General features: G+C 41.7%; 1 protein-coding gene and 1 long non-coding RNA gene across 3 annotated transcripts in view; one reads left to right on the forward strand and one right to left on the reverse strand.

The window, feature by feature from the left end:
• LOC109145094 overlaps positions 1 to 22418 on the forward strand; it is a 48682-nt gene extending 26264 nt beyond the window's left edge. Inside the window, exon 3 of the long non-coding RNA XR_002046289.3 lies at positions 22142 to 22418. This is a non-coding gene — a long non-coding RNA (uncharacterized LOC109145094). The remainder of the gene's footprint in view (positions 1 to 22141) is intronic.
• Positions 1 to 25072, reverse strand: part of EFEMP1 (EGF containing fibulin extracellular matrix protein 1) — a 45981-nt gene that overhangs the window by 10339 nt on the left and 10570 nt on the right. For both annotated transcript variants that reach the window (XM_039569078.1, XM_010403003.3), the window contains exon 5: positions 2037 to 2159. In XM_039569078.1, coding sequence (XP_039425012.1) covers positions 2037 to 2159 — 123 coding nt within the window. The remainder of the gene's footprint in view (positions 1 to 2036; positions 2160 to 25072) is intronic.

Below are 25072 nucleotides of genomic sequence, written 5' to 3' on the forward strand. Positions count from 1 at the left end.
ACTTTTAAAAAATAGGATTATACGTATGAGCAATGCCTTGCTGCATTCATACACAAATGCTTTTGGGATCTGGCTCTTATTCAGTGGGAATTGTCCTTGCGGGATTAGGCACATCAGCTCTGGGCAGATCTAAGGGCTGAGATTCATCTGATCCATTGGACCAAATCTGTTTGAAGTGATGCTGGAAAACAATTTATTCTCTCTGCAGTCATGCATTTCAGAAAAGACTAATTTGGCAATATGTGAACAAGCAAATTATAAAAAAAATCTCAGAAAAAAAGTCAGAAATTATTAGTGAATTTAGAATAAAATCAACCGATTGTTAAAAATGTCTTTTTTTCTTCCCTCTACCTTCAAGCCAAAATAGTCTGGAAAAATTTCTTTCAAATTTGAGAAACATTTCCTCCCATATGGAGAATCTCTATCAAGATCTGGCCCTGAGAACATTTTCTGGCTAAGTTGCTATAAAATCCCCAAAGACAGGCTTTATTCTGAAATGCTGACAGTACTAACTGTTGGGATGTACTTCTAATTTAGGTCAGTGTGTAATATGTAACACAGGTGTTATTCTTGGTTTTGACCTAAATAGGAGAAGGGAAATTTTACTTTCCAGGCATCTTTGTGCATAGATTTAGATGCATAAATGTATTCACATTTAGATATAAGGGTCTATGACTCTCATTTCTTCTCAGTTCTATCATGTTTCCAGTGAGGCTTTCATTTAGGACCATAGGTCTTGATATCAGAAGTGCTGTTGCATGGCAGTAATGTAATTTACCTGCTACATAAAAAAATCCAAATAAATCCCAGATATTAAAAAAATAAATCCATGACCTTCCAGAACTATTCCTCTACCTACATTCCAAATTAGTCATCCTACTCCTGCACAGAGAAGGGAGAAAAATCAGATGCACCTGTGTTTACACCAATTTGACAGTTCAGGGCCTGATCTACATCTCCTAGGAAAGAGATAAGAATTTTTGGGTTTATTTCTACAGCCCTTGGACTGGAATCCTGAAGAAAGAGCCATGCCCAGAAATTTGTTAGTCCAGGTGTCTACTGAAGTCTCCCCAGTTTCTTAGCTATGGCCTTAACAAGGCTTTTTGAGGAGATTAAGAATAAAAATTTAAAAATTCTCATACACTTTGAAATGCAGGATCCCTGAAAGAGCAACACCTCGAGTTTTGTTGAGGACAAAGAACCCTAACCCCAAACCCTTTTCTCCTAAGCTGCATAAAACCATCGCAGTGTCTTAGAAGAGGCTGCCTTGAATATCACCTCCTGATGTGCAGATTTGACTCTCTTCTTCCATAGTTGTTTTTATTATCTGACAAACCCAAGGCTTAAGGCTGGAGTGCCTCTAGAAACAATTTATCCATTGAAATGGTGATTAAAGAGGTGTTAAATGCAGGCTGAAGGAACAGGGTAATGGCACTTAGGCGTGATGTCCCCACCTGAGGATGGGATAGGGAAGATGCAGTGTTTGCCCTGCACTTGGATTTAATTCCGTGCTGTACTTGCAGAGCTCCCGAGGGTGCCAATAGCTTATCTTGGCATGGAGAATAAAGCCTGGTGGGTTTTAGAGGCTGCAAATCACCTGTACGTGCATTCAGATTTTCCATCTCTTTCATTTGTGCCCATAAAGCTGAGTCCTGGGGTGGGGGTGGGACTGGGGGGAGGGAGTGCTCTGTCCCACAGACCTGGAGTTGAATCTCGGGGGAAAGATGTGCTTTGTTTCGCTGCCATCACGGACTCAGAGCAATATCTGGGACAACGGGCAATGCCCCAACACAAACAATCAACACAACGGGAACTATTAGCAAAACTCAGCTTGTGAACTCCAAGTGTTGATTATCCTTAAAATAGCTCCTCGTCCCATGTTTTAGTGATTAATTATTGTGGTAAAGTGACATTCCATTGCATTCCAAAGCGAGACAGCTGTTTTACACCACACATACCCATCTGCTTTATGACCAGTATGAAGTTTGCAACTGGAGATCATGAAAGCAAACCACTGAATGGAAAGCAACACTTACCAACACATTGCTCCCCTCGTTTCTGGTAGCCTGGAGGGCACTGGCAGCTGAAGGACCCTCTTAAATTGACACACACTTGGTCAGCTCTACAATTGTGGGTTCCCGTTGCACATTCATCTATATCTTTATAAAAAACAAAACAAGTGTAATATTAGTCATTAAATTTATTTAAAGTATTTAGCCTGTGGAAATGCTTTACACATCTTCCAGCAACCTACAAGTGAAGGCAGAAAAGTTCAAATGCACTCCTAAGATGTCATCTCTACACTTGCAGCTATCAGAAATCTGGTAACATTTCAAGTCTTGTACACTGCCTTTGTAGATATTTTCAGCTATGGTTATTTTAAACATTTGTCAAATACCATTAATATTTTGTACTTGTCAGTCTAGAATTTTCTGTAAGCTTCTTGCAGCTTCATCATATTTGAATCATTTGCTTGTTTTGTTTTGCTTTGGTTTTTTTCCCACGCTGGTTGGATGTTTCATGCTGAATTACTCCAGAAAATTTCAGCAAATGCCATTCAGCCCTTTCTCAAGGAGGAGAGGAGTTAGAAATATGTTGTTTTGCTGGTACTAAAAGGACTCTGCTGATCTCTTGCATGGTTCCCGTGCTCCATGCTTTGGACAGGGACTTGGAACTTGGTATGTGGTGGCCTTCTCATCAGGAAGAGATCTGCCTCTTGTCATTCCCGTGAAAATTCCCCTAATTCAGTCAATCTGTTCAAGTCTCTGGAAGCAGTTTATGTATGTTTGTATTTGCACAGTATGGCTAAAAATGCAAGTTCTAGCCCAATACTTTTCAGAGTAATTCAGGCAGCTTTTAGTTTGCACTGAATGCAGGTTTATACAAGTATAAAACCAGCATTTTTATTTTGCCTGCTCATAATGAGTCCTGAAGGTACTTAATTATAATTAAACTGCATGTGCTGACAAATGAATTACAATTTGCTTTCTCATTCGAACATCCAAAATGTTGGAGAGCTTTTTATTGTAACATGACACAGTACAGTGAGATGACTTTTAATTTTGGCATTGTACACAATTTTTTTAGACTCTAGGCTGAATAAACAAATTCCTTAAAACTTATGATCTCTAGTTTACAAATCTCAGCTGACCTCTCTATTTGTATAGGCACTGGGGATGTTAGAACATCACCAGTGGCAGGTTCTGGGTGGTGCTTTGGAAAAAATGATGGATTCTTTCTCATAACAAATGAAAACAATTTTGGCCACAAGATTCAATAAAAAATAAACTATCAACAGTTTGAATTAATTCTCAACGTTTGCCCTTTCCCCAAGTGTCCAAATATTTTACATATATCTTCCCTTTACCTGACAGGGAAGCTAAAGCCCTTTTATGTTAGGCTGCTCTTTGCATTTCTGCACAGAGTCAGTCCTGAAGCTGCTGTGCTGGTGCAGGATTTGCTGAGCTCACGGTTGTGTCATGACACTGAAAAGCACAATTTCAGGTGTGAAGACTTTTGGGGACTACAACTGGCTGCCTCCTGTCACCCCGGCATGGGGCAGCTCAAGGCAAAGGTTTTGCAGGGACCTCATGAGCTTTGTACTCCTGGTTCCTAAAAGCTGGAAACAAAATACTTGTACAATTCCAGTCCTTTTTGTTGCAGAGTGTGTTGGGACAAAGAAAGTTTATTTGATCTTTAGGAGCTTCATATATGAGTAAACGTGAGTTGCCTTTTAGATGGATTAGTTAAAATGCATTGAATAATAAGCTACTCCAGCTAAAATGATTCCTAGATTTACTCATGCACTCGTGGTCTCTGGCTGCTCCTGAGGGTAAGTTCAGCTGGACAGAAACACGATTATTCCCAATTATTGCCTGCTCGCTGCCTCCCCATTTGGAAACCCTTGGAGGGTTTTGATGTTCTGGCCAAGGTGTGGGTTTATAAAAGGTGGGAAGTGAGGGTGGGTGGGAGAGCAGACTCCTGCTGTCCCTGGGAAGGGGTGGTATGCTTGCCATGCTTGGAGTGGGTCTGCTCCCACCTGTGCAGGGAAATCAGTGCTGGTAGAGCAAGGCTGGTGGCCTAAAGGTTGTGTTTGAGGGAAATACTTTGGGAGGAGAGCAACAGGCACCTGGAAAGGTTTCAGTGCTGGCATCTCCAGTATTGCAGTAGTTACAGATGTGTCCTACTGTTGTGACTGATGCAGGAGTGAGGAAGTGAGTGAAGATTTCAGTGCTGAAAGCAGTGCCAAATGTGGATTGTGTTGGTGCAACCCCAGAGCAGCCCAGCCCTCGTGGAGTGTGGGAAGGAGCACTGGTGGATTTAGCAGTGATGCTGCAGCTCTTGGCACTCAGAGTGACCCAGATCACTGTCCATTACAGAAATAGTCTGTTTCCTAACTGTCCAGAGAGTTATTGGAGAAACAGAGGTGTGGGAGTCCTAGGAAGGAAGCAACAGCAACATTGGAGTTCCCTTGAGATGTGGCAGAGTGGCTCCATTTCTCTCTGAGGTGGCAGAGGCAGAGTCCCTTATTTACCACTACACACACACACACCCCTCTCTGCCCATGGGAACTGGCACCATATCACACTGGAGGGGCCAATATTGATTTGGGATTCCCACGATATGTTAATGGCCCTGGGATGGGTAGATTGCCTATCTGCAGTTCTTCAGGGTCTGACTGAACTGAAGTTTCCAAATTGCTTTCCCAGTTTTGGCCCCTCTGTAGGATATCAGTCACTCCCAGGTCTTCATACCATTATTTTAAGAACTTATTTTTTCAGTTGAAATCAGACTTTTCCAATCCATGAGATTCCTGGAGTCACCATGACTCACACAGTGCCCTCTGACAGTGGTTTTGAGGTTCTATCAATTCCTGCTTCTAGTCTGTATCAAATGCAATTACATGGGAAGGAGAGAGTGGGGGTGATACAAAGCACATGTTCTTCTCTAAATTCTACCATTTCATTCCATTTGATGTTTCTTGACAGAATCCCTGGGCTTAAGTGTGAACAGTAAATGAGGACATTGGGAATCACAGCTTTTGGTTTCTGCCTGGTGCAGACACCCATGGCCATGATTTGGTCTCTGAGAAGACACTGCAATCTGGGGCAAGGGTGTGATACAGGAACATCACAGAGTTCACCAGCTCTGATCCTGAGAGCAAGATAAATTTGTCTGACCTTTCCTCTCTAGCACGAATGTTTAATAATGTGTTACGTGCATGTGTATTTATAATAATTAAAAAAAATTAAAACAAGGCTCTCCACTGCACACACTTGTCCCTCTGGGGAGAGGGTGAGAGAACAAACATGTGACAGATGTTTGTCATGTTGCTTAATGCACTACTGGAAAGCACTCAAGATACCACAGTGATGAGTGCAGTATGAAAAACAGATCTAGAAAGAAAATATGGGGCTTTTACAAGCTCATTCTTGAGCATCTTTCCTCTACATCCTCTTTTCCAAATTTAGTGTCATCATGATAACGTTCATCTCCAGAACTGTTTCAGCAGCTCATTCCATAGCTGAGGCTTCTGCCTTAAGTGACTATCTTACCTGATAAGAAAACACCTGAAAACACTCTCGAATAGTTCCTCATCAACTTTGTTTAAATTTCATTTCTAGATGTTGCACAAGCATTTTTTTGCCCAGGTAAGCCATATAAATTACACCAGTAACAGAAGTGATCTGCTCTTTCTTTTTTTTTCTTTCCATTTTCTAACTGCAGCTAACATTTCTAAAGGTTGTGCTGTTCACCACACAGAAACAAGGGCTGTAAGTTTGTATTAAGTAGTTAAAAAATGGAATGGTATTTGCTTATTGACACATGCAACCTGTGAAATACAGTGCATTTAAGAAGTAATCTATATCTCTAAGTCTGATCAATTTACTCACAGAAAGGTTTCCTCTGGACAGTTACATCCTGTGTAGGTGGAAAATTCCTCTGAAATAGCCTGTGTGTCTCTAACAATCCTTTTGCAGATCAATCTTACTTGAAAATGGAGCTGGGTTACCTTCAGTGTCTTGACCGTTGTAATAATTGAACTCAGGAAATTATGTAGTCTTTCAGTAGGCCACTCAAAATCAAACTTATTAGGGGATTTATTTGTACTTTGGTTAGAAAAAATATTTGCAAAATGAGTTAGGATTGAGTACTTCAATTTCTGCCTTTTGCTTATAAGTGGTACATCCAGAATACTGCACTGAAAGGATGTGACAGTCCCAAAGTCAAGGATTTGGGGGACTGTAAAGCACAGAATTCAGGTTCTCTGAGCACTCTGAATTCAGATCCATTAAGCATCAAGACAGAGTCCTTAATTATAGGAATCTCATCCTGATTTTCCTGCAGGCTTGTGCTTGGTCAAATCTTGCTGTGCCCAGAATAGGTTGGGTGATGTGGGCCTCTATTGAGTTGCTGTATAAAATCCTTAAATTAAGGTCAAGATCAGAGTCTAAGGAGAAAGTGGGGCAGAAACACAGCAATTAAGGACACCATGTCTCAGTTAAATGACACGTGAGCCACACTGTGCTCTCAGAGATGCGGATGGAAGTCCTCAGCTGTGCTGTGGTAAATAGGGCCATCAGACCCCAGTGACTCACCCTAACATAAATACTGCCTTTTGCAGCAATTTCCAGGGCTGTTCTAGAAAGTTCCTTTTGGAAGACTTTCCTATCCATAACTCTCTGCAAGGTAAGAGAATGCTCTGATTTGCACTGGCAAGTGACTGAGGTTTGCAGGGTGCTACAGCCATAGTGGGAGAACCGTGGAGGGCAGCAGAGCTTGTTCCTGTATTCCTTCAAAATATAAATCAACTTGCATTTCATAGTTCTAATTCCACAAGCCTCACCAATGCCTATACCCAGTGATTCCCTCATTTTCCAAAAATGTGCCCGCGCTGCCTCTTGAAGTGATTTACACAATTCTGTCCCTCCACTGCTGACTTTGGCAGCCTGCTCTGTATTTCAACCACCAGTTGTGTACAAAAATTTTGCCTGACCTGCTTTTTAGCTATAGCTTTCTCTAACCCTCGTGTATGGCTGCCTCTTTTAGAGGTAGTTTTTCTGCTTCTCTCCTGCACTCCATTCTCTCAGGCTCTTATCTAGATCCTTAACATTTTCTTGCTAGTCTCTCTTTCTGAGCTACAACCCTGGCTCCATTCCCTTCCCGCTGTGACTCACTTTTCCCAAAGTCATGCTGCTTGCTCACTTATGCAACAGCTTAATCTCTGCAATTTGCTTCGTATCATTAAAAGCAGCACATAAAACCAGGAGATGCATTTCACCAGGGCTTCGAACTTCTAGGAAAAAAATGCCATCCACATCCACCTTCATCTTATTTAAGCCACTTAAAGCTTTTGTCCTCCTTTCCAGCACATACCTGTATGTTGTGCTCAGAGCTGCAGAAATGTTAACTAACTCAAGTGTGTCTTACTCCTGTGGCTGAAGTGTTCAGCTTCTTGCTGCTCACTGGCTCTCAAAAATATTGCAATATATGACAGCATCTTCTTGCTCTCTGTGTACATTCTCCTCTGTCCAAACAAAATGTTTCCAGGTTGCTTTTCTCTTTTCTGGCCCATAACAATCTTAATATTCCACCAGATAAAACGAGGAGGCTCTTAAAATGTTTTACAGGATTGAAATTCTTATTTCTGTCCCCTTTGAGGAGCACCAGCGGAGCAGCTTCTGAATGGTTCATAGAAATCCAAATCCATGATGGTCCCACCGATGTCAGTCTTGCACTTGTCATGGACTGCAGCGAACCTGTTCTCAATTTGTTTTGAATGTAAACCGTAAATATTTTACTTAATGGGTTTAAATTTTTTGAGTTCTCAGTGTGAGTGAGGCTAGAAAATGACTTGGTCTATTTTTCTAATGGATTCATCTGAAGAGCAAACATCAGCTCCCACGTCAGCAATGGCACCAGAGAGTCTGATATCAGACATGCAGTGATCTGCATGGTGCTGCAGCATCACTGACAATTTACTTAACCTCAGGGTTCTGTCAAACCTTTCCCTTTCTGCCCACTTCATTAACTTTTATTCAGTCTGTAAGATGTTTTATACCAGCATTTTTCAGAAAGAACCATCTGAAGATAACATACTTGAAGAAGTTACACCTTTATGGTTTGTCCACGAGTATGGGCTTATTTTATTTGACCAAATTAAGTATTCTGTCCCCTATTTATGTTTCTTATACTGTTCTTGCAACTGAAGCCAAGCTCACTGCTATGTCGTTTCCTGGATCCTCCCTGATCCTTTCTTACACATAGGAACAACATTAGCAACCTCCAAATTCCCTGGTTCCCTCCCCAGCCTTAGCAAGCTATCAACAATTTCTGTCAAAGGCTTTTCTATTTCCCTTGCTACTTCCTTCAACATTTGGGATGTTATTCATCTGGGCTGGATGCCCAGACAGCTTTTAACTCGTTGGTGTTGGGAGGTTGTGCTCTGTGGTGGTAGAGCCCTGCATAAAATTGGTTACATAACATCAGGGCAGGAGGTACCAGGAGATGAAATATCTGGAGAAATTTCCCATTTGTGGAGTGGCAAAACCTGCGAATGCAGAGACCTTCATTCCAAGTGCTGTCACTGTCCAGTGGTGTCATGAGGGAGCCTCTCTAATTCTGCACAGCTCTGCAGGAGCCCCAAACCTTCCCCTTTTCTGCTGGTTTTTCCCTTTTAAATTTTCCTTTGCCCTTTCATGTGAGGTATATTGGCCTGATTGCCCTGGTAACAAGTTTTCACAGTTGAGCGAAGGTAACCTGCATAAATACTTGTTTGCACAGGAAAAAGAGATGTGAGAGCCAAGACCTACATTTAAGCAAATAGGTGAGGTAGAATGTTTAAATTAATGAGATTTTCCTGAAAAACGGCACGACTCCTTTGGTGCACTGAAACATTTCCCCTCTCCACTCTGAGAGTGCAGCAAAGCAAGTTCCTTGTGGATTCATCTTTTACTGCTCCTGGATGTCATGGCAGAAAAAAAGAGAAGTAAAGCAAAGTATTGGTGTGGGAAACGTGCAAAAAGATAATTGAATGCACTGCAACTCATTGTGTGATTTTTGTATTTGGACTGCAAAAGTGTGAGCAACTTCTGTGGATTTGGGCAAGTTACCCAAGCACGGTGATTCCAGGAATACGAAGGTACAGGAAAAACATCCCTCTATTAACAGAACAGAGTTAAGAAGCTGTAGTAAGTGAGCCTGCCCTGCAGTTCTCTGTCACAATTATCTATTGTCTCTGGTACGTCCAAAGCAAACTGACTTATCACACAGAATAGCTCAGTAAAGGAGTGAGCCATAGCTTTCAGTGCTAGAACATCTCCCACATGTTTGGGAGCTGCAGGCAGCTGAGAAGGGAGAAAGAAATGAATGAAGCTTTGAACTGATGCATTTCTTCCTTTCTCCTGCTCTTTCCCTCTGTGTGAGATGCTCCTTCCCTCTCCAGCACACACCAAGCACTCTGGGAGGTGCATTGCACACAGGAAATGGCTCCTAATTCCAAGATCCTTTGGAATTACATGGATGCACCTTATTATCCAACCACAGCCACAGCAAATTAAATGAATGTGACACATAAAACACTGGTCAGGTAACACAGGAATTGAAATGATCACTGCAAGTGACAGTAGGGGTATGGCTGATATGTTAGTCTGATACAAGGCCACAAATTATTCCCAAAAGGATTTTCTATCCGATGTTACTTCAATGTGTATCCTTAAAACAAGAACATGGACAATAATATATGTCCTTGTGTTTAAAGTTTCTCAAAGGGAAGAGCACTTTAATCCCCCATTAGAAGACCACATTGTTAACTATTAGTCTTCCCACTCATCAAAAAGAAAAGTATTCCACGCTTTTGATGGATCTAGATTAATTTAAAATCTGTATTATTGGCTTTATTTTTGCTAGAGCCATAAATGGAGTCATTACAATCCATTAATTCAGGGCAATGTATCGGTGAGTCTCTGAGTGCTTCAAAATGTGAGTTGTCATAATGGTAAACTTTTTGATTTACATTTTGCAATAGCTTATTTTTACTTTCAGTGGAGTATTTCCTGCTGTTGCTTTCTTGTGATTTTATGCTAGCGGTCTAACAACTTGTGCTTTTTGGTTCAAGCCTGCCCAAGTGAGGATCACCCACCCATGATGACCAATACATTTGGACTGTGCTCAAAAACAACAAGGGTGGATTAAACTATTCCATTATTGCAGATGAAAGAGTTCTCCCGACATCTGGCATATCATCTTCAAAACTGATATGGAACATTTCCATAAATTCAGCTTAACATTGTTTTTGTGAGTGTTCCAAGGTATTTTTAACATGAAGAAATAGCATGCAAACTAATTTCCTATTTGAAAGTAAATGTCTTGTTCTTATTTCTGATTCACCCAGTTATTAAAAAGGGAAAAGAAAAAAAGGATGTTCACTTAACTTGAAGCATACTGGTTTGTTTACTTAAGTTAATGGAAAAGCTAGTCAGTGTTTGATGTAAAGCTGCCCCCTTGCTTGAAAGAAAACCAAACAACTGCTTATGAATTATGAATATCTCCTAATATTTTCCAGAATTATCTGAAGGATGTATTTTTTTTTTCTTAATTACATACACTTAAAAGTTCCAAGTTCCCTCTTCATTTCCATTTTGTTTATTTCTCTCCTTGGAAACCTCATAAGCATTTTCCTTTAGCTAGGCTTGACTGAACAAAATATCACTGCTACAACCTGTAATATTGGGGAAATCAAGGCCTGAAAGCTCATTGTGGTTTTTAATTAGGAAGTTGAAGCTCATTAAAGCTTTGCAAGCCTTTTCACAGCACTTGCACTGGCAGCTGCTGGATCCCTGCAAAGGAAATAAAATATAAATATCTACCCAAAAAGTGAGTTCAGGGCACACTTCAAAAATCAACTTTCATCCTGAGACAGCTCAGAAAACAGCTCCTGCAAAAGATGTTGCTTTTCTTGTATGTTGGCATGTTTTCCACTGGTTCAGTCCCAGTCAGAGGTACAGGAACCTGATTTTGGGGTGGTTTTGGAAGTGGAGGTGCAGCTGATCAGTGCAGCTCTGCTGTCAGGTGTAAGACAAGCAACTTAAGCTATTTGATATGAGACCAATTTTATCAATACCCTCTCATTCCCCTTCAGCTTTTGCAGGCTGAATGATCCTTTTTAGCAATTACAGTTTCCAAGCTGAGAACATTTAAGTTCAAGCTGAGTTCAATAGCAACTCTCAGAAGGAGAGGGCTTATCTAAATGATGATATTGTTTTTAGCACTAATCATCCTATCTGTTGGCAGTACCAACATGCTGCAATCTCCACAGCTCCCTACGTAAATAAGCAGATTCCTGATGCTGTTCCAGCTTCAGAAATGCCTTTGAAGGCATTATTTAGTTCTGAATTTTTCCTATGTGGTTATGTGATACTTTTAGTGTGTGGCTGGACATACCCAGAGATGCCTTGTTTTGAAGAAATGTATCTAAAACTTATTTAAAGTGTTATTGGCAGGCACCGGGCTGTGAAATAGAAATGGTTAAAAAAAGTTCACTTTCTTGCTTTTTACAACTTTTGAATGATAGAGAAATAAAAGCAAATTATTGAAATAGTACTTAAAAAAAAGACACATCAGTTGATTTGGTCCAAAATATACTCTAGGGATGGGAGGGGACTGGATAGCTGGGATAGAATAACACAATGTTCAGGTTGCACAGTTCAAGTGAAGTGAAAGGATGTGCAGAAGTTAAGGTTTCTGTGGCAATATAAATTTCACTATGCCAAAACCAAGGAGTGTCAGACAGTTCTGCTCTAACAAAACCATCATGAACTGGATCTTATAAATTTTTGTTTGTCTGTTTTGCCCTAAGAATTCTTATTAACTGCCACCCCCTTAGAACTTAAGTGGAAAATTCAATTTTCCATGTAATTCTTCACATGAGGAGGGCTTAAAATTGAGTTTGAAATTTTAAAAATTCTTTGTTTGCAAGAGAATAGATACAAGAGGTGAAGCCAGGCAGGATCAAAAGTGAGGCAGAGGCACCAGGGGAGAAGAAATCCGTCCTCTGAAGGTAAAATTTTAAAAAAGAGAAAAAGCAATATGGATACTAATGAAGGAAGGAAAAAGAACATGGAAGAAGCAAGACAGGAGGCCAGGGGAGGTTGTGGAAAAGGGGAGATGGACGAGAGGGGCAACTGAAATAAGCTGAGGGTGTGCAGTCTACTGAAGATTGTAAGTTGGAGCGGTGCTTGGGAAGTATTTGTTGTTCTTTCAAAAACCTGACAAAAAAATTCTGAAAACTGAAAATTATTATTATTTTTGGCCCCACTCTAAGATTTTTCTGGGGTTTAGCCATGCTTTTTTTTTTTTTTTTCTGTGTTTGGGAACAAAAAAAAAAAGAAAAAAGACACTAAAAAATACTTTGTTCTTTCAATGAGTCAGTAATAAATAAAAATGAACATTTTAAAAACCAGAAGTTTCCTTGGGAAGAGAGAGCTATTTCTTCTTCCAAATTTACTTTGCCTTAAAATTGGGATGTGCTCTGCTCTCAGGCTGAGGATCTGCCTTCCCAGCTGCCTTTAAGCAATCAAGTAGAAGTAGCAATTGGGACAGCTTTGCTCCTTTCTTTCTTTTTTTTTTCCCCCTGGTGTTTGGCTGGGAATTTACATGGGTTTGCCTCAGAATAGATGCTGTGCTACCATAATCCTGGCACTTTTCACTGAAAATGAGATTTCAGCAGTGTTTCCTAGAGTAAGTGGAGGACTCCTGAACATCCAGCTGCAGGGCTGGCGGGAGGGGGAAGTGCAGCAACCTGCTTTGTTTGCCTGAGCATGTGATTCTTTTTCTTTTTTTAAATACCTTGTGATCTTCACAGACTCCTGGCGAAGCTTAAAAGGTTAGTTTGAGAAGGGAGTGGCTATCATTTGTTTAGAAAATAAATAGGAAAAAGTAGGCCAAATACCAGTAAAGTTCCAGTTTTAAAATATTAAACTAACACACAGCATTGCTGACCTGGAAAGGTCACATGAAGTGGGAGAAAGGATGTATTTAGAGTGATTGCCAGGCAGGACGTGGGATCTCTCACTGACTTGGCAGTAGATACTTCAGCTCTCTTTGCTGTTTCTAATGCTCCTTATTTGCTAAGTTCTTAAGTTTGACAAGATCCATGCTTTATTTTTCAGTATTTACATGGTATTAAGCAAGTGTTTAAATTCATTCAGAGGGGTAACCAAGGCCTACCCTTCCTGCTTTTCCTGCTTCATCTTCGGATATAGACAGGATGCGCAGAAACCTGGGAAAAGGGAGGCTTGGAGGGGGTTTTCCTTTGGGGAGTGCTATTAGATAACAGTGTTATTTGTGACAAGTTCAAACTTGCTAAATATGGTGGAATAGGTTTGGTGCTTCCAAATCTATCAGTGAGGAAAGAAATGACTACTTAAATGACAATAGAGCTGTTAGAATTCCTTCAGAAGAAGCAGGAAGATGTAATGGAAATGTAAAGATGTCAGCATCCCTCTCTATGGCCTGACTGTAGGGCTTTTGGCAAATGTGGAGGAGAAAACCCAACGCAGCAGATAAATAATTGCTGCCACATCATCCCAGCACATCATCATCACTGCTGGTTGAGATGAAAGGTATTTACAAACCAGAGGCTGCCAGCAGAACACAGGCAGCCCCAGCTTGATCCAACTCCAGCTGTAATCAATAGGAGCCTTCAGCTAAACCAGAGCCTGCAGAACAAACTGACTGCTTCTTGAAATGTCTTACACGGTGAGTTCTGTAAAGGCAAAGCTGGAGCTCATCAGGAGTGGGACATGGAGGGATGCAGTAGAGTTTTACTCCACACATTGTTTGGTGGGCTTCAAAATTTCCATTGACAACTGAAGCCCCATTTATTTTCTTCCCTTTAAATCTCCCACTCTTACTTTTCTCCTGTTTTCCTTTCCCTTTTTCTCTAGGTTCTGCCCTTCTAATTTTTCAAGGCGGAGAATGTGCCTTTGTTTGTGAAGAGCAAGGAGAGTTTATGGCACCCTATTCATTATATTTATGAATCATATCTGACTGAATTTTCGCATAGCCCAAAGGTGGCTGATTGCCCAAAGGCACACTGCTCCTAATGCCTGTGTTTTCTATTTATAAGGTGTATTTTAGTTTACATCAGAAGCTGAGGGAAAGACTTCTGCTTGATATCACTTCTGCCAAATGGAACCCACAGAGAAACCGTGGCCAAAGGAATTCTGTACAAAAGTTGTCCAGGCTCTGTAATTTTGTTCACGTGGGTGCATGGTACTGTACACTGGCTGCCAATAAAAACACTCTAAAATAGATACAGCCCTGTGCAAGTCTCCAGATGATCTTAAAATGTACAGGACACAGGTAAGGGAGCATGGGGAGAGAACGAGGCTTTGTTAGGACACAGCCCAGTGAGAAAATCAGCTTTTGTAAGGTGGTCGTGAGAGGAGAATCTCTGACAATCCCTGCTACTCCCTGCAAGTTGATGAAATTCCTGAAAGAGCAGTTTACAACCAAATTAAAGAAAATTGTTGCTTTTGAAGCCATTTGTGGTTGTGACCAAGTGCGGGCACTCCCCAGAATGTGTTGATGCTCCGTGGGCAGCAGAGCCAAGGACAGGGAGAAATGAACCCCTCCAAGGTGGGAACATTGGTCTGGGCCATCGCTCCACGTCAGGAGAGTCTGGGATCACTGGCAGGGCTTGGAAAGCTCTGGCAGCACGGAGCCCAGGATACAGGGAGAAGATCTGTGGGATGATCATTAGCACTGATGCCTGTCCAAACCAAGCTTTTTGCCTCCGGAGAATGGCAGGAATAAAAGGAATTGGCTTTGCAGCTACTGGGGGGAAGGGAAGGAACAGGCCCTGACGGATTCACTGGACAAGTTTTTTAATACTTTGTGGCTTGAGATGTTTCTCTTGCTTTCTGGCCCCAGGAAGAGAGTTAAGTGGGAAGCTTTAGAGTCATAGAATGGCTAGGGTTGGAAGGAATCTGAAAGCTCATCCAGTGCCACCCCCTGCCATGGGCAGGGAACACCTTCCACTATCCCAGGTTGCTCCCAGCCCCATCTAATCTGGCCTGGAACACTTCCAGGGATGGGGCAGCCACAGCTTCTCTGGGCAACCTGTGCCAGGGCCTCACCACCATCACAGCCAAGAATTTTTTTCCTAATATCCAATGTAAACCTACTCTCTCAATGCGAAAAAGTAAATTGTAAGAAGTCCCTCTCCATCTTTCTTGTAGCCATCCTTCCTGAAAAAGCATTGAGGACCCTCTTCATCCTTTATTTTCCCCCCCACAAAGGTTCTTTGCTTGGTTCTCTGTGTGTTCCATTCCCTTCTTTAAAAGGCGTGAGATCCCAGATATTTATGCTCCTGCAAATGGAATGTATGAGCCAAGTGCCAGGGATGCCTGTCTGCATCCTGGCACATCTGAGGGATGCCCAGGACATTGTCAGTACAGCATTTGGCACTGCCTGGCTGTCTGGAACTCTAAGTAGACAGCCACGAATGTGTGATTAAAGCCCACTGCAGCCTTTCCGTGACCACTGCAGAGGTTAATGACTGGGCAGGATCCACAGGGAAACATGAGGGCCTCAGATGCTGCTGGACACAGGCCAGTGTTGGTTGGTCAGAATAAATTCTGCTCATAAATTCTTGCAGGATGGGAGAAGAGATTTCTCAATTTACACTTTCATCAAAGCTATTGGAAAAAGCTGTCAATCACACTTAGGGTTCTCAGAGATGCCTTGCTGCCTCAAGTGCCTTCCAGATGGATTTAATTCCAGTGCATTGATCAGCCACTCGGCTTTGCAGCTTTGGGGGAAGTCCATGCCATCCTCATTGAGCTGCTGCATGGCAACGAAATTGACTGGTGGCTCCTTCCTCATGGAAGTGCTGTCTTCCAGGAACTGATGAGGCAAGAGGTGAACTGGCAAAAGATGAATCTATGGGATGCTAATTCTATCCAAGTAATTATTGCCAAGAGCAAAGAATAGAATGAAAAGGTGAAGCAAGGAGAGATGTAGCTGAGTATTAGGAAGATGGTCTATTTATAGTGGAGAAAGAATAAATATCTATGAGCACATTAATTTCTTACTTATAGGATAAAGGGGGGAATTGCTTAAAATTCTGAAACTAAAGTGTTTTACAGTAATTTTTAAAAGTTATTTACTAATCCTATTATTTATGCAATTATATTTGTTAGCTTGAATAACCTAAACCAATGTGTGAAACATTAAGCTTTCTGCCAAGCTAATCAACTTCAAATTCTTTGTGTAAGTTTGGGAGGTCTAACCTAGAACCTGGATTTCTCTGCGCTCTTGGCTTTCAGACGCTCTGGCTGTGGAGAAGGATTCCCCTGTTCTGCTGCTCCAAACCCTGAACTAAAAGCCAGGTCCATGTTTAAGCAGCCAACAGACTTAGAGAGGAGAGGGCGGGGGGGGTTTCAGAGGACAGCAAGGTGTCAAAAGTTGTGGCCTGTAAAGATTTTTTTTTTAAAAAAAAGCTTTTTCAAAGTACAAGGTTTCCAGACAGGGACTACTGAAGAGGAGGGGAAGTTTTTTAGCAGACTGAAAACATGTGGGCTTCAGTACCTTGAAAACTTTCATAGATAGCATTTAACCAACTGCCTTGGTTTAAAGGCTGAGTTTAATTGATCAGATGCTACCAACAAATATGCAAAACACCAGTGGAAGACCAATGGCAAGATTGATTTTTACCAGTTAACTGAACATCCTCTGTAGTGAGACCTTATCTAGATTTATTTAGGACCCAACAGACTGTTAGTTTGCTTTGGAGATTTCGTGGACAGGCAAAAAAATCAGCATGAAAGAAAAGAAACAGAGTGTCCCAGCTAATAACCACAGGGTTTTCTGAACAGATATCAGAGGTTCAAAAACACCTCTGACAAATGAAAACCAGGTCATGAAAGTTCTTGTACCCTATTATTTTCTGGACTGGGAAGTGTTCAGTGTGTTTTAGGATCAGGTCCAAATGATTTTTAAGGACTTAAGTCTTGTTTTCAATGAAAGGAAAATAAAAAGGAAGCAAAACATAATAGATAAGTAAGGTTAAATACATATTAAAAACAAAAATCTTTTCAAAGCAAAGAACAATGAACTCTTATCTACAGAAGGTTCAGTAAATAGGTTAATTCTTCATATTGGCTTAAAACTCTTGGGCTTGATTTATTATTCCCCTTATTTGTCCAGGAATTTTTATTTACCCCACAAGGCTTCACACTTACTACATGTACATGTGCTTGCCCAAAATGTCCAGTAGTGGAGAGCAAGGCCCCTTGAGCCAGAAAAGGAATCTGAGAAGTTCCTGGAAAGATCTCTGTGGATGCACAGCTACGTGTCATTCTGTCCCAAACCAGCCACTGCATCCATCTGCTTCTCAGAAGGGACAAAACAGATCTGGTTTGCAGGTCATCAACAAGTTTGAAATTCAACTTCCAGAAGGGATGAGATTCTACAGAGAAGATACTGAGGAGATGGTTCTTGTAGCCAAGCCAGGCCTCACTTCCTATAGAAGTGGCACGAAGTATTTATTGAATAAAAGTGACAGCATGGCCTCGTCTGGCACTGCAAATTCTCCATGCTGTTTGGAGTCTCCATAAATCATCAACTGTAAAGTATCTGCTTTCCTAAAGGAGCAGCTTTATTTCATTAACATTTTGAAAGTGACGTTGCTAATTGTACAGTAATTTATCCAGGATCACAGTGTGAACTGCTGTTTTCAGTCAGGTTTTGGCACTCATTGCCAAAAGTTTAAGTGAAGAAAAGAGGAAGGCAGAATAAGGAATTAAATAGAAGCAAGAATTGAAGAGTATCTAAAAGGGGCAGCACTGGTAGATGTGAGACAAGCTGGGATATTCAGCAGAGTGATCTGAAAACTGTCCCAGCAATGGAACTGCAAGCTGAGTAAACAGCCAATTCCTCCAGATCAAGGCTACTCCCTCTGCTACTCTCAAGCATTTCCTACCCACCCATGAGTAGGATCAGCCTGTGCCTGGTATTGCAGGCTTGCTCTGGCAAGTTTGTTAGTGAGGGGTTTTAAAATAAAAGTTCCTAGCAACAAGGTGAAGGACTGATTGAGGACAGCAGTGAGGAGCTGTGTAAACTGAGGCATGTGCAAAGGTGTCAGGGAAAACACAGGGATCTAAACGTGTGCTTTAAATCCTGGAATGCAACTAAAAGTGTCTTAAAATGACACTTCAAAGTACAAACAGTGATTTTTTAAATTAAAATCAGTCTTGATGTGCTCCCAGTACTTTGAGAAGCTTGGTGGGCACTAGTTATGAAAACACTGCAGCTATTCAGAGTTCAAGTAAGCAACAGTCACTGATCAGTGAAACTTCCCTTCTTTCCTTCTTTGTGGATACACACTGATGTTATTTATTTTTTTGTTTTTATCTGGAAATGAAAAAGCTGCCGAGATTCACTTGTAGCAGGAGTTGGGTCATGGGAGGTTGGGAATGACATTCAGCCAGTCTGCTCCTCAGGAAAATGTTTTCATTCAAACCCAGAGAATTGTTACCTTCCCTTATGGAAAACACTTCCTCACCTACACATTTGCAAGAAAACAAACCCTTTTCCCCCCACATCTGCATTTTTAGCAAATCTCTCTTGTCTGTGTCAATCCAGGGTGAATTGGAAGGAGGGGTTCTGGGTATATGGAAAACCTTTTTCACCATTAGGGCAGTCAAGGTGTAGAACAGGTGCCCAGAAAAATGGTGTGCTCTCCATCCATGGGGTTTTTCAAGTAGTGACTGGATAAATCTCCCAGGTCTGATTTCAGAGCTGAGCAGGATGTTGGGCTGGAGACCTCCCAAGGTCCCTTCTCACCTGAATTATTCTGGGCTGCTGTAAACATACTCTGAGCTATAAACCAGAATGAGAACTCTACTACCTTTCTTTCCTCTGACTTTTTGTAGCATTCTTCAGGCAGGAATTGAGTGCAGTGAGGTTTCTGATTAAAACATATGGAGCCTGTCACACAACTTTTTTTAATGCAACCTAAGCACCAAACTAAATAAATTCAGCCCAGCTGTGAACTAAGAGAAGAACTGTAGGGAAACCAGTTGGTCACCACTGGGCCAAATTGTGAAATTAGTGCTAAGAATAGTTAACAATGGGACATAAGCATTTAATTTTTCCAATTAAGGACAAATGATAGGAATGGAAAAACCTGCATATTATCATTCCAGTTTTTAAGGGCTGTTGTCTGTGCAGCCCATCCCAAGTGCATCCCAACGGGACAGTAATGCTGTCTTGAAGCTGGCTTTGTGTGACAGAGGCAGTTCTGGAGCTCTGGGCCATAAAGCCGAGTGCGTGTGTGTTGGTGCGTTCCGCAGGGATGGGCTCCATCCAGGCAGCTCCCACGGCTGTCCCGCTTGGAACGTTACAGCCAAATTAGAAACCCTTTCTTGTTTTGTGCTGCCTTTTTGCTGTTTTTCCTGTTCTTACATGCTTAGGGTTGTTCTTGCTGGCTGAACCCCCTGGATGGCCGTTGAGTACGTGCAAATCCCAGCCGGTCCCTTTGGTCCCTTTAATGCTTTGCTTCCAGCCTACTGCTCAGGGCTGTAGCAGGAGTGGGACCCCACCCCGAGGACCAGGCTGCGGAGTGGCCCCTTCGCCCCTGCTTGGTCACACGTGAGGCATGTGAATGGAGCCCCCGGGGCTCCCTCAGCCTCCACCAGCCAGAATGTGCTGAGGCCACTTTTTGGCTGGGTTGGACATGACAGATACTAAAACAAAGAATGAAATACAAGGAATGATATAAGCTGCTCTTGCTGCTGCTGCTTTTGTCCCAAATGCACCACTGAATACAGCAATTGTGGGGTGCGATGTGCTGGTTAAGTCACAGATCACAGAACAGTCTGAGTTGAAAGGGATCATCGAGTCCAACCCTTAAAGGAGAGAAGTGTGTGCCCCACAAGGCTGTTTTGAGCAGGACAGTTCCTTCTCCGTGCACATGTTGTCCAGGAGAATGGGGCCTTGGAGGGCCCCTGGAAGCTGTGCCAGTACTCAGGGTCACTGAATTTCAGTATTGCTTGCTCTGCCCCACAGTAACGAACATGATTCCTGTGATTACAATGTTCTGATATCAATACCTGATTTTGATATAGAAATTGCACTCGACAGCTAACAATCAGATTATTTACACACCACTTTGTCAGAATTACAGAAACTTTTGTTTGAATTTCCCAATGGTTTAAATTTTTAACAAAACTGCACTGGTTTGTGTTCTCCCAAAAAGAGTCTCAGCCTTCTGCAGCTCATAGGGCCAGGAGTGGTTCCATTGTGGGACTGAACATCTGATGTCCACCAGACTAATTAGCCAGGGCTTTGGGGAATTGGCTTTGTGCTCAACCCACAGGTAACAGCCACCAAATCCAGCAAGATGGAAAACTTAACAGACTCTGCTTTCTCAAACTGGGCACTGGGACATACCTCAGAAAAGTACAGATATCACCAATCTGCCCTTCAACAATCAACCTCATCCTGACATTCTTTAAGAACTGAGGATTGCCCTAAGCATAAATTAGGTTTGTTAATCTTTTCAAAAGTTGCTGCTTTTTAACTTCTGCTCTCACTGTATAAAACAGTGAGCTTTGTTTGATCAAGTTCTTAAACTGCTCCTCTCACTCCTATCCCATGGCAGAGATTTGGGAAGCGTTTCCTTTTGGGGGCTCCTCCAGCCATGCCACCTTCCAGCATCACAAATAAAGACTCAAAGTGGGAAGCAGCAGCTACAAACCTGCCTTGATTATTTCTGTGTGGTTTTGCTACACTTTTTTCTGCTGTAAAAACCTCTCTTCATCCCCAATGCTGCTTTCTCGTGCTGCTCCTGTTTTTCAGTATCTCCCCTGTCCCAGACTCTGCAAGCAGCTGCCCTGCTCCTGAGCTGTTTGAGAGGGAAGAAGACCAAGCAAGTGAACTATTCCTGCATCCCAAACAGCCCCTGCACGGCTCCGGAGCTGGGGAATCCCCCAGGAAGCTTTTAGGAGGGTGGAGAAAGCGGAGACAAGATCAAGACCAGCGCTCTTAAGCTGTGCTTAGGGGAAGAGCTGAGGGTGTTCGAGGGTGTTGCTGGGTGGATCTCCTTGGCTGGTTTTGGGGTTTGGCTCTATTACATGGCTGTGCTTTCAATTTATTTCAAAGGTGCCTGGAGCCTTATAAATCTGCATACATAGTAAGGAAGAGATTCTCCTCACAGTGGATACTGAACTCTGAGTGTAACCAGAACGGAGGGAATGTTTTGATTTAAATACATAATGAAGCAACCTTTTCATAAAAATATCTTTTCTAGAAATGGGGAATTTTCCTTTTTATAGACACAGAGAGCCACAGTTTCTAATAGAGGAATACTTTGTCTTGGAACACACACAAAAAACCAGCCCCCTCCCCAAAATCATCCTTTTCACATGCTGATTAATAGATTAAAACTTAGGAATATAGTTTGTGGATTGTTTAAATAACAGTCAGTGTTTGCACTGGGGAAAATGGGTGGCTTTTTCCTGCACCCAACTTTTCCTGCACAAATGCTATCAGGAGTGTGGTTCTAGCTCTCTTCCACCTCAGCTTAATTCAAGCTGTAATGTTCTTCTGCTTCTGCAAACACCAGAAACCCAAGGGGTGCTCAGTGGTGTTAAGCCTATCATTTTTATCTGCTTGTGCAGTGCTTTCTGCTCCAGGGAAAAAGTGCTGGAATTGTCAGGAATATCTTTGGAATATCAACCATCCCCAAATTATTTTCTAGTCCAGTAACACATAAGGAGAGAGTGGGAAAGAAAATCTGTCTTGATGCTTCAAATTAAGCCAGATAAGACCGAGGAAGGTCTGGATGCAGAGTACATACAGGCCAGGATGATGTCAGAGAAGAACACGTTTTTTCTTTCCCCTTGGGAAATGGGAAGGACTTTTGGATTCTGCTCTCTTTCCTGATTTAGTCTCCAACAACTTCTGGGAGGAATGAAGTCAGGTGTCATCCACAGCCCACAGGGGCAGAGCAGAGGTTGCTCCAAAGCACTGCTTATTTCTGATGTGATTCTGTGCTCACTGCCCTGTGAAATATTTCTATATTCCTGCTTTTAACTCATTCCAGGCATGACAGGCAAGTCCTTGTTTCACCCAGGTCACCTTTATCATCTCAAAGTTCTGTGGAGAACTGGCTCCTGATAAGGAAGTCCCTTGAGAACAAATTCATTTATGAAGAAAGTGCTTTTAAAAACTACAGGCAAGTATTTGTTGCTTCTAAAAGTGTATTTAATCCCACCTACTCTGTATCCCAGATACTCAAAATTCTCCCCAGAGTGAGTTTAGACAAGAAAGAGATTGTTTCTCCTGTGTATTTTTATAAGATAGGTCAAGTCAGCTAAAATCATACTTAAATTTCTGCTCGCTTTGCCATGTTTGATTCCTTTGCTCTGTGCAAGACTGTTATTAAATGTTACCTTATTGGCAACCTCTTCAAAAGCACACAGAACGTTGTTACCTGTCAAAAGTCCTTGCATTTCCCAGTTCTGAGTACTTTTGATAACAGGCAGCTGTTACACTATTGATAAGAATCTCTTTCTAAATTTATAATGCTACCAGATATCCAGGAACTGATTGTACAAATGACTTCTTTTCTGGAATTATGGAGGTTTTATATCCCATCAGATGCCTCCTTTTTTTTAGTTGTTTTTTTTTTTTTTTCCCCTTGGATTTCTTTAACTCTGGAGAATTTTAATTGAAGTTGAAGCCCAAACTTAACTCTTGGTATAAGGCCCAGATTTGCACAGCAATCTGCCTTGTCAGAGTTTGTCTTTGGGTGACATCTGCTAGTGGGATTGGTTTGATTGCACACGTTCGGCCCAGTTACCTGCTAACAGGAATCCCATCCATGCAGGCAGATGCACATAAAAACCCTGGAACAAGCTCTGTTTGTACTCAGGAATATTCATGGAACATCTGTTCAGGCACGGGCTGAACATGCTCAAGTGCAGTGTCAGATTTGCTTAAATCATCTCACACTGGGTCATGCACCACACCAGGGGTTTCCTTCAGATTAAATTCAGCTTGTAAAGGAAGGCTCAGCAGTATCTCCTCCTCAGAGCTGATCAAAACAGGCTTAATTAATTAATATGTCCAATCAAAGGCATGATTTTTTTAAAATAAGGAGTTAATAAAGCCAGATTCAGAGTTTCCCAAAGTAAACATCTCTTCCCAGGAGATAGACCTTCACACACTGAATCCTTTGTCATCCCATTTAAGAATTTTACTTTAAAGTTATTTATTTAAGCCATGCAGTAACAGCAAAAGACAAGAGGCTACTGAATATCTAATTTCAAAAATGCTTAATTAAGAGCTCGGGATACATATTGCTAGAAAACATCTAACTCATTTCTGAGCCTCAAGAACTTTTTCTTAGCAGTGTAGCTTATAAAAGCGTGTGTAACTGTAGTGGTTACATGTTTTCTTAGTCACTTTTTTCAGCGTTGATGCTACTGGTTTGACCATATAATTATACCTAACAAAAATTAGACATCTCTCTACTCTGCTTACAACAGAACCAACCTTTAACGTGATTTCAGATTAACAAATAAGACACAAATGTGGAGGAGCATTAAAGGTGTTTTATAATAACTACATGTGGGCTAAAATACTTCAGAGCTCTGTAATTTACAAATCCCTCTTGTATTTTTAGTAAAGTTAAAAGGTAGATGAAAGACGGTACAAGCAGCATTCTTGTGTATTTAGGATGGTTTTTTTCAGGTTACATTTTGCTGTCTATAGAATTATGACAAATACCTTTCTCTCCAAAACTGTTGCTTTCTGACTGCTATGAAAACAGAATTTAGCAGATGAAACAGATATTTATTTGTGGAATTTCATACTTTTTACTCATGAACTTTATATGTCTGATTACCTATTCCATGTGTTCTTGTCATACAGAAAACAGAGATCTTACAAGCCCAGTTCAGATCTTCCAGTCTTGTGGATAGAAGCATCTAAACTTTGACAGGTACGTGGCAAAATTCCCTTTGATAAAAACCCTTCAGCCCAAGGGATGCTTAAATTTCATTTGACTTATTCTGGACCATGCATAAATAGTGACAGCCCAGAAAAAGTAGCTCAAAAAGCATCAGAGAGGGGAAAAAAAGAATAAATTTTAAGTTTAATGAAAGGAGGTGGTCAGGCTCAGCTTACATTTATCCCATGATCAAAAAGTACAAATCCTTACCCAGTTAACACAGACATGGCACAAAGGGGTTGCCATGACAAAGTGCAGCACAAGAGGAGTTGACTACACCACCAAAAATGTGGAATGTTTAAGATGCAACCTGGTAGGTGAACTCAAAAATTACACTCTCCTTGTGGTTTTCTACCAGACCAAAACTATCTTACTAGAAAGGAGTCCTGTAACACTCCCACTGCCTTTGACACTAGGAAAATGGCAAACCAGCAAGTTTAAACAGCACTCTTGAATGAATTCCCACAGTGCTGGAGACTGGGGTGCTTGGCTGTGGGGCAGCAGATGGGATTCCCTAGCAGAGGACAGGGAGAGGAACACAGGCATCCCTGGGTGGTGCAGGGAGGAATCAAACAGGCCTCTGCTGCCTTTGCAGGAAGCTTTGTTCTTCCCGTGGGGCTGCTTTGGCACACAGAAACAGCAGCTATCATCTTCCCTGGCCAGCATGGGAAGGGAGAAATCACTTGGAAAGAGAATAAAATGAAAGAATCAACAGTTTCAAATTTCAGCTCTTGAACTAGTTTTCCAGCTTCCTAAATTTGTGACCCATCACTGGAGATGCTCAAGAAAAATCTTGGATCTTTGAAAAATGCATCTGCAATGCTGAGATCCTGTAGAAATGTTCCAGCAAAGGTGACTCAGTAACACAGACTGCAAGAGTGAAAATAAAACACAGGCAAGAGCAGTTCCATTATACACTAATTAATCTGAAGGAGGAGTCACCACCCTCACAGGTTTGAAAATGGAGGAAAAAAGTGGTGGTTGAGAGAAAATCATCCTGAGCAAAAACCTGGGGAAAGGAAGAACACAGAGCCTTTCTCATGAGACTGA

The sequence above is a fragment of the Corvus cornix genome, chromosome 3, assembly GCF_000738735.6.
Source record: "Corvus cornix cornix isolate S_Up_H32 chromosome 3, ASM73873v5, whole genome shotgun sequence".
NCBI classification, from domain to species: Eukaryota; Metazoa; Chordata; class Aves; order Passeriformes; family Corvidae; genus Corvus; species Corvus cornix.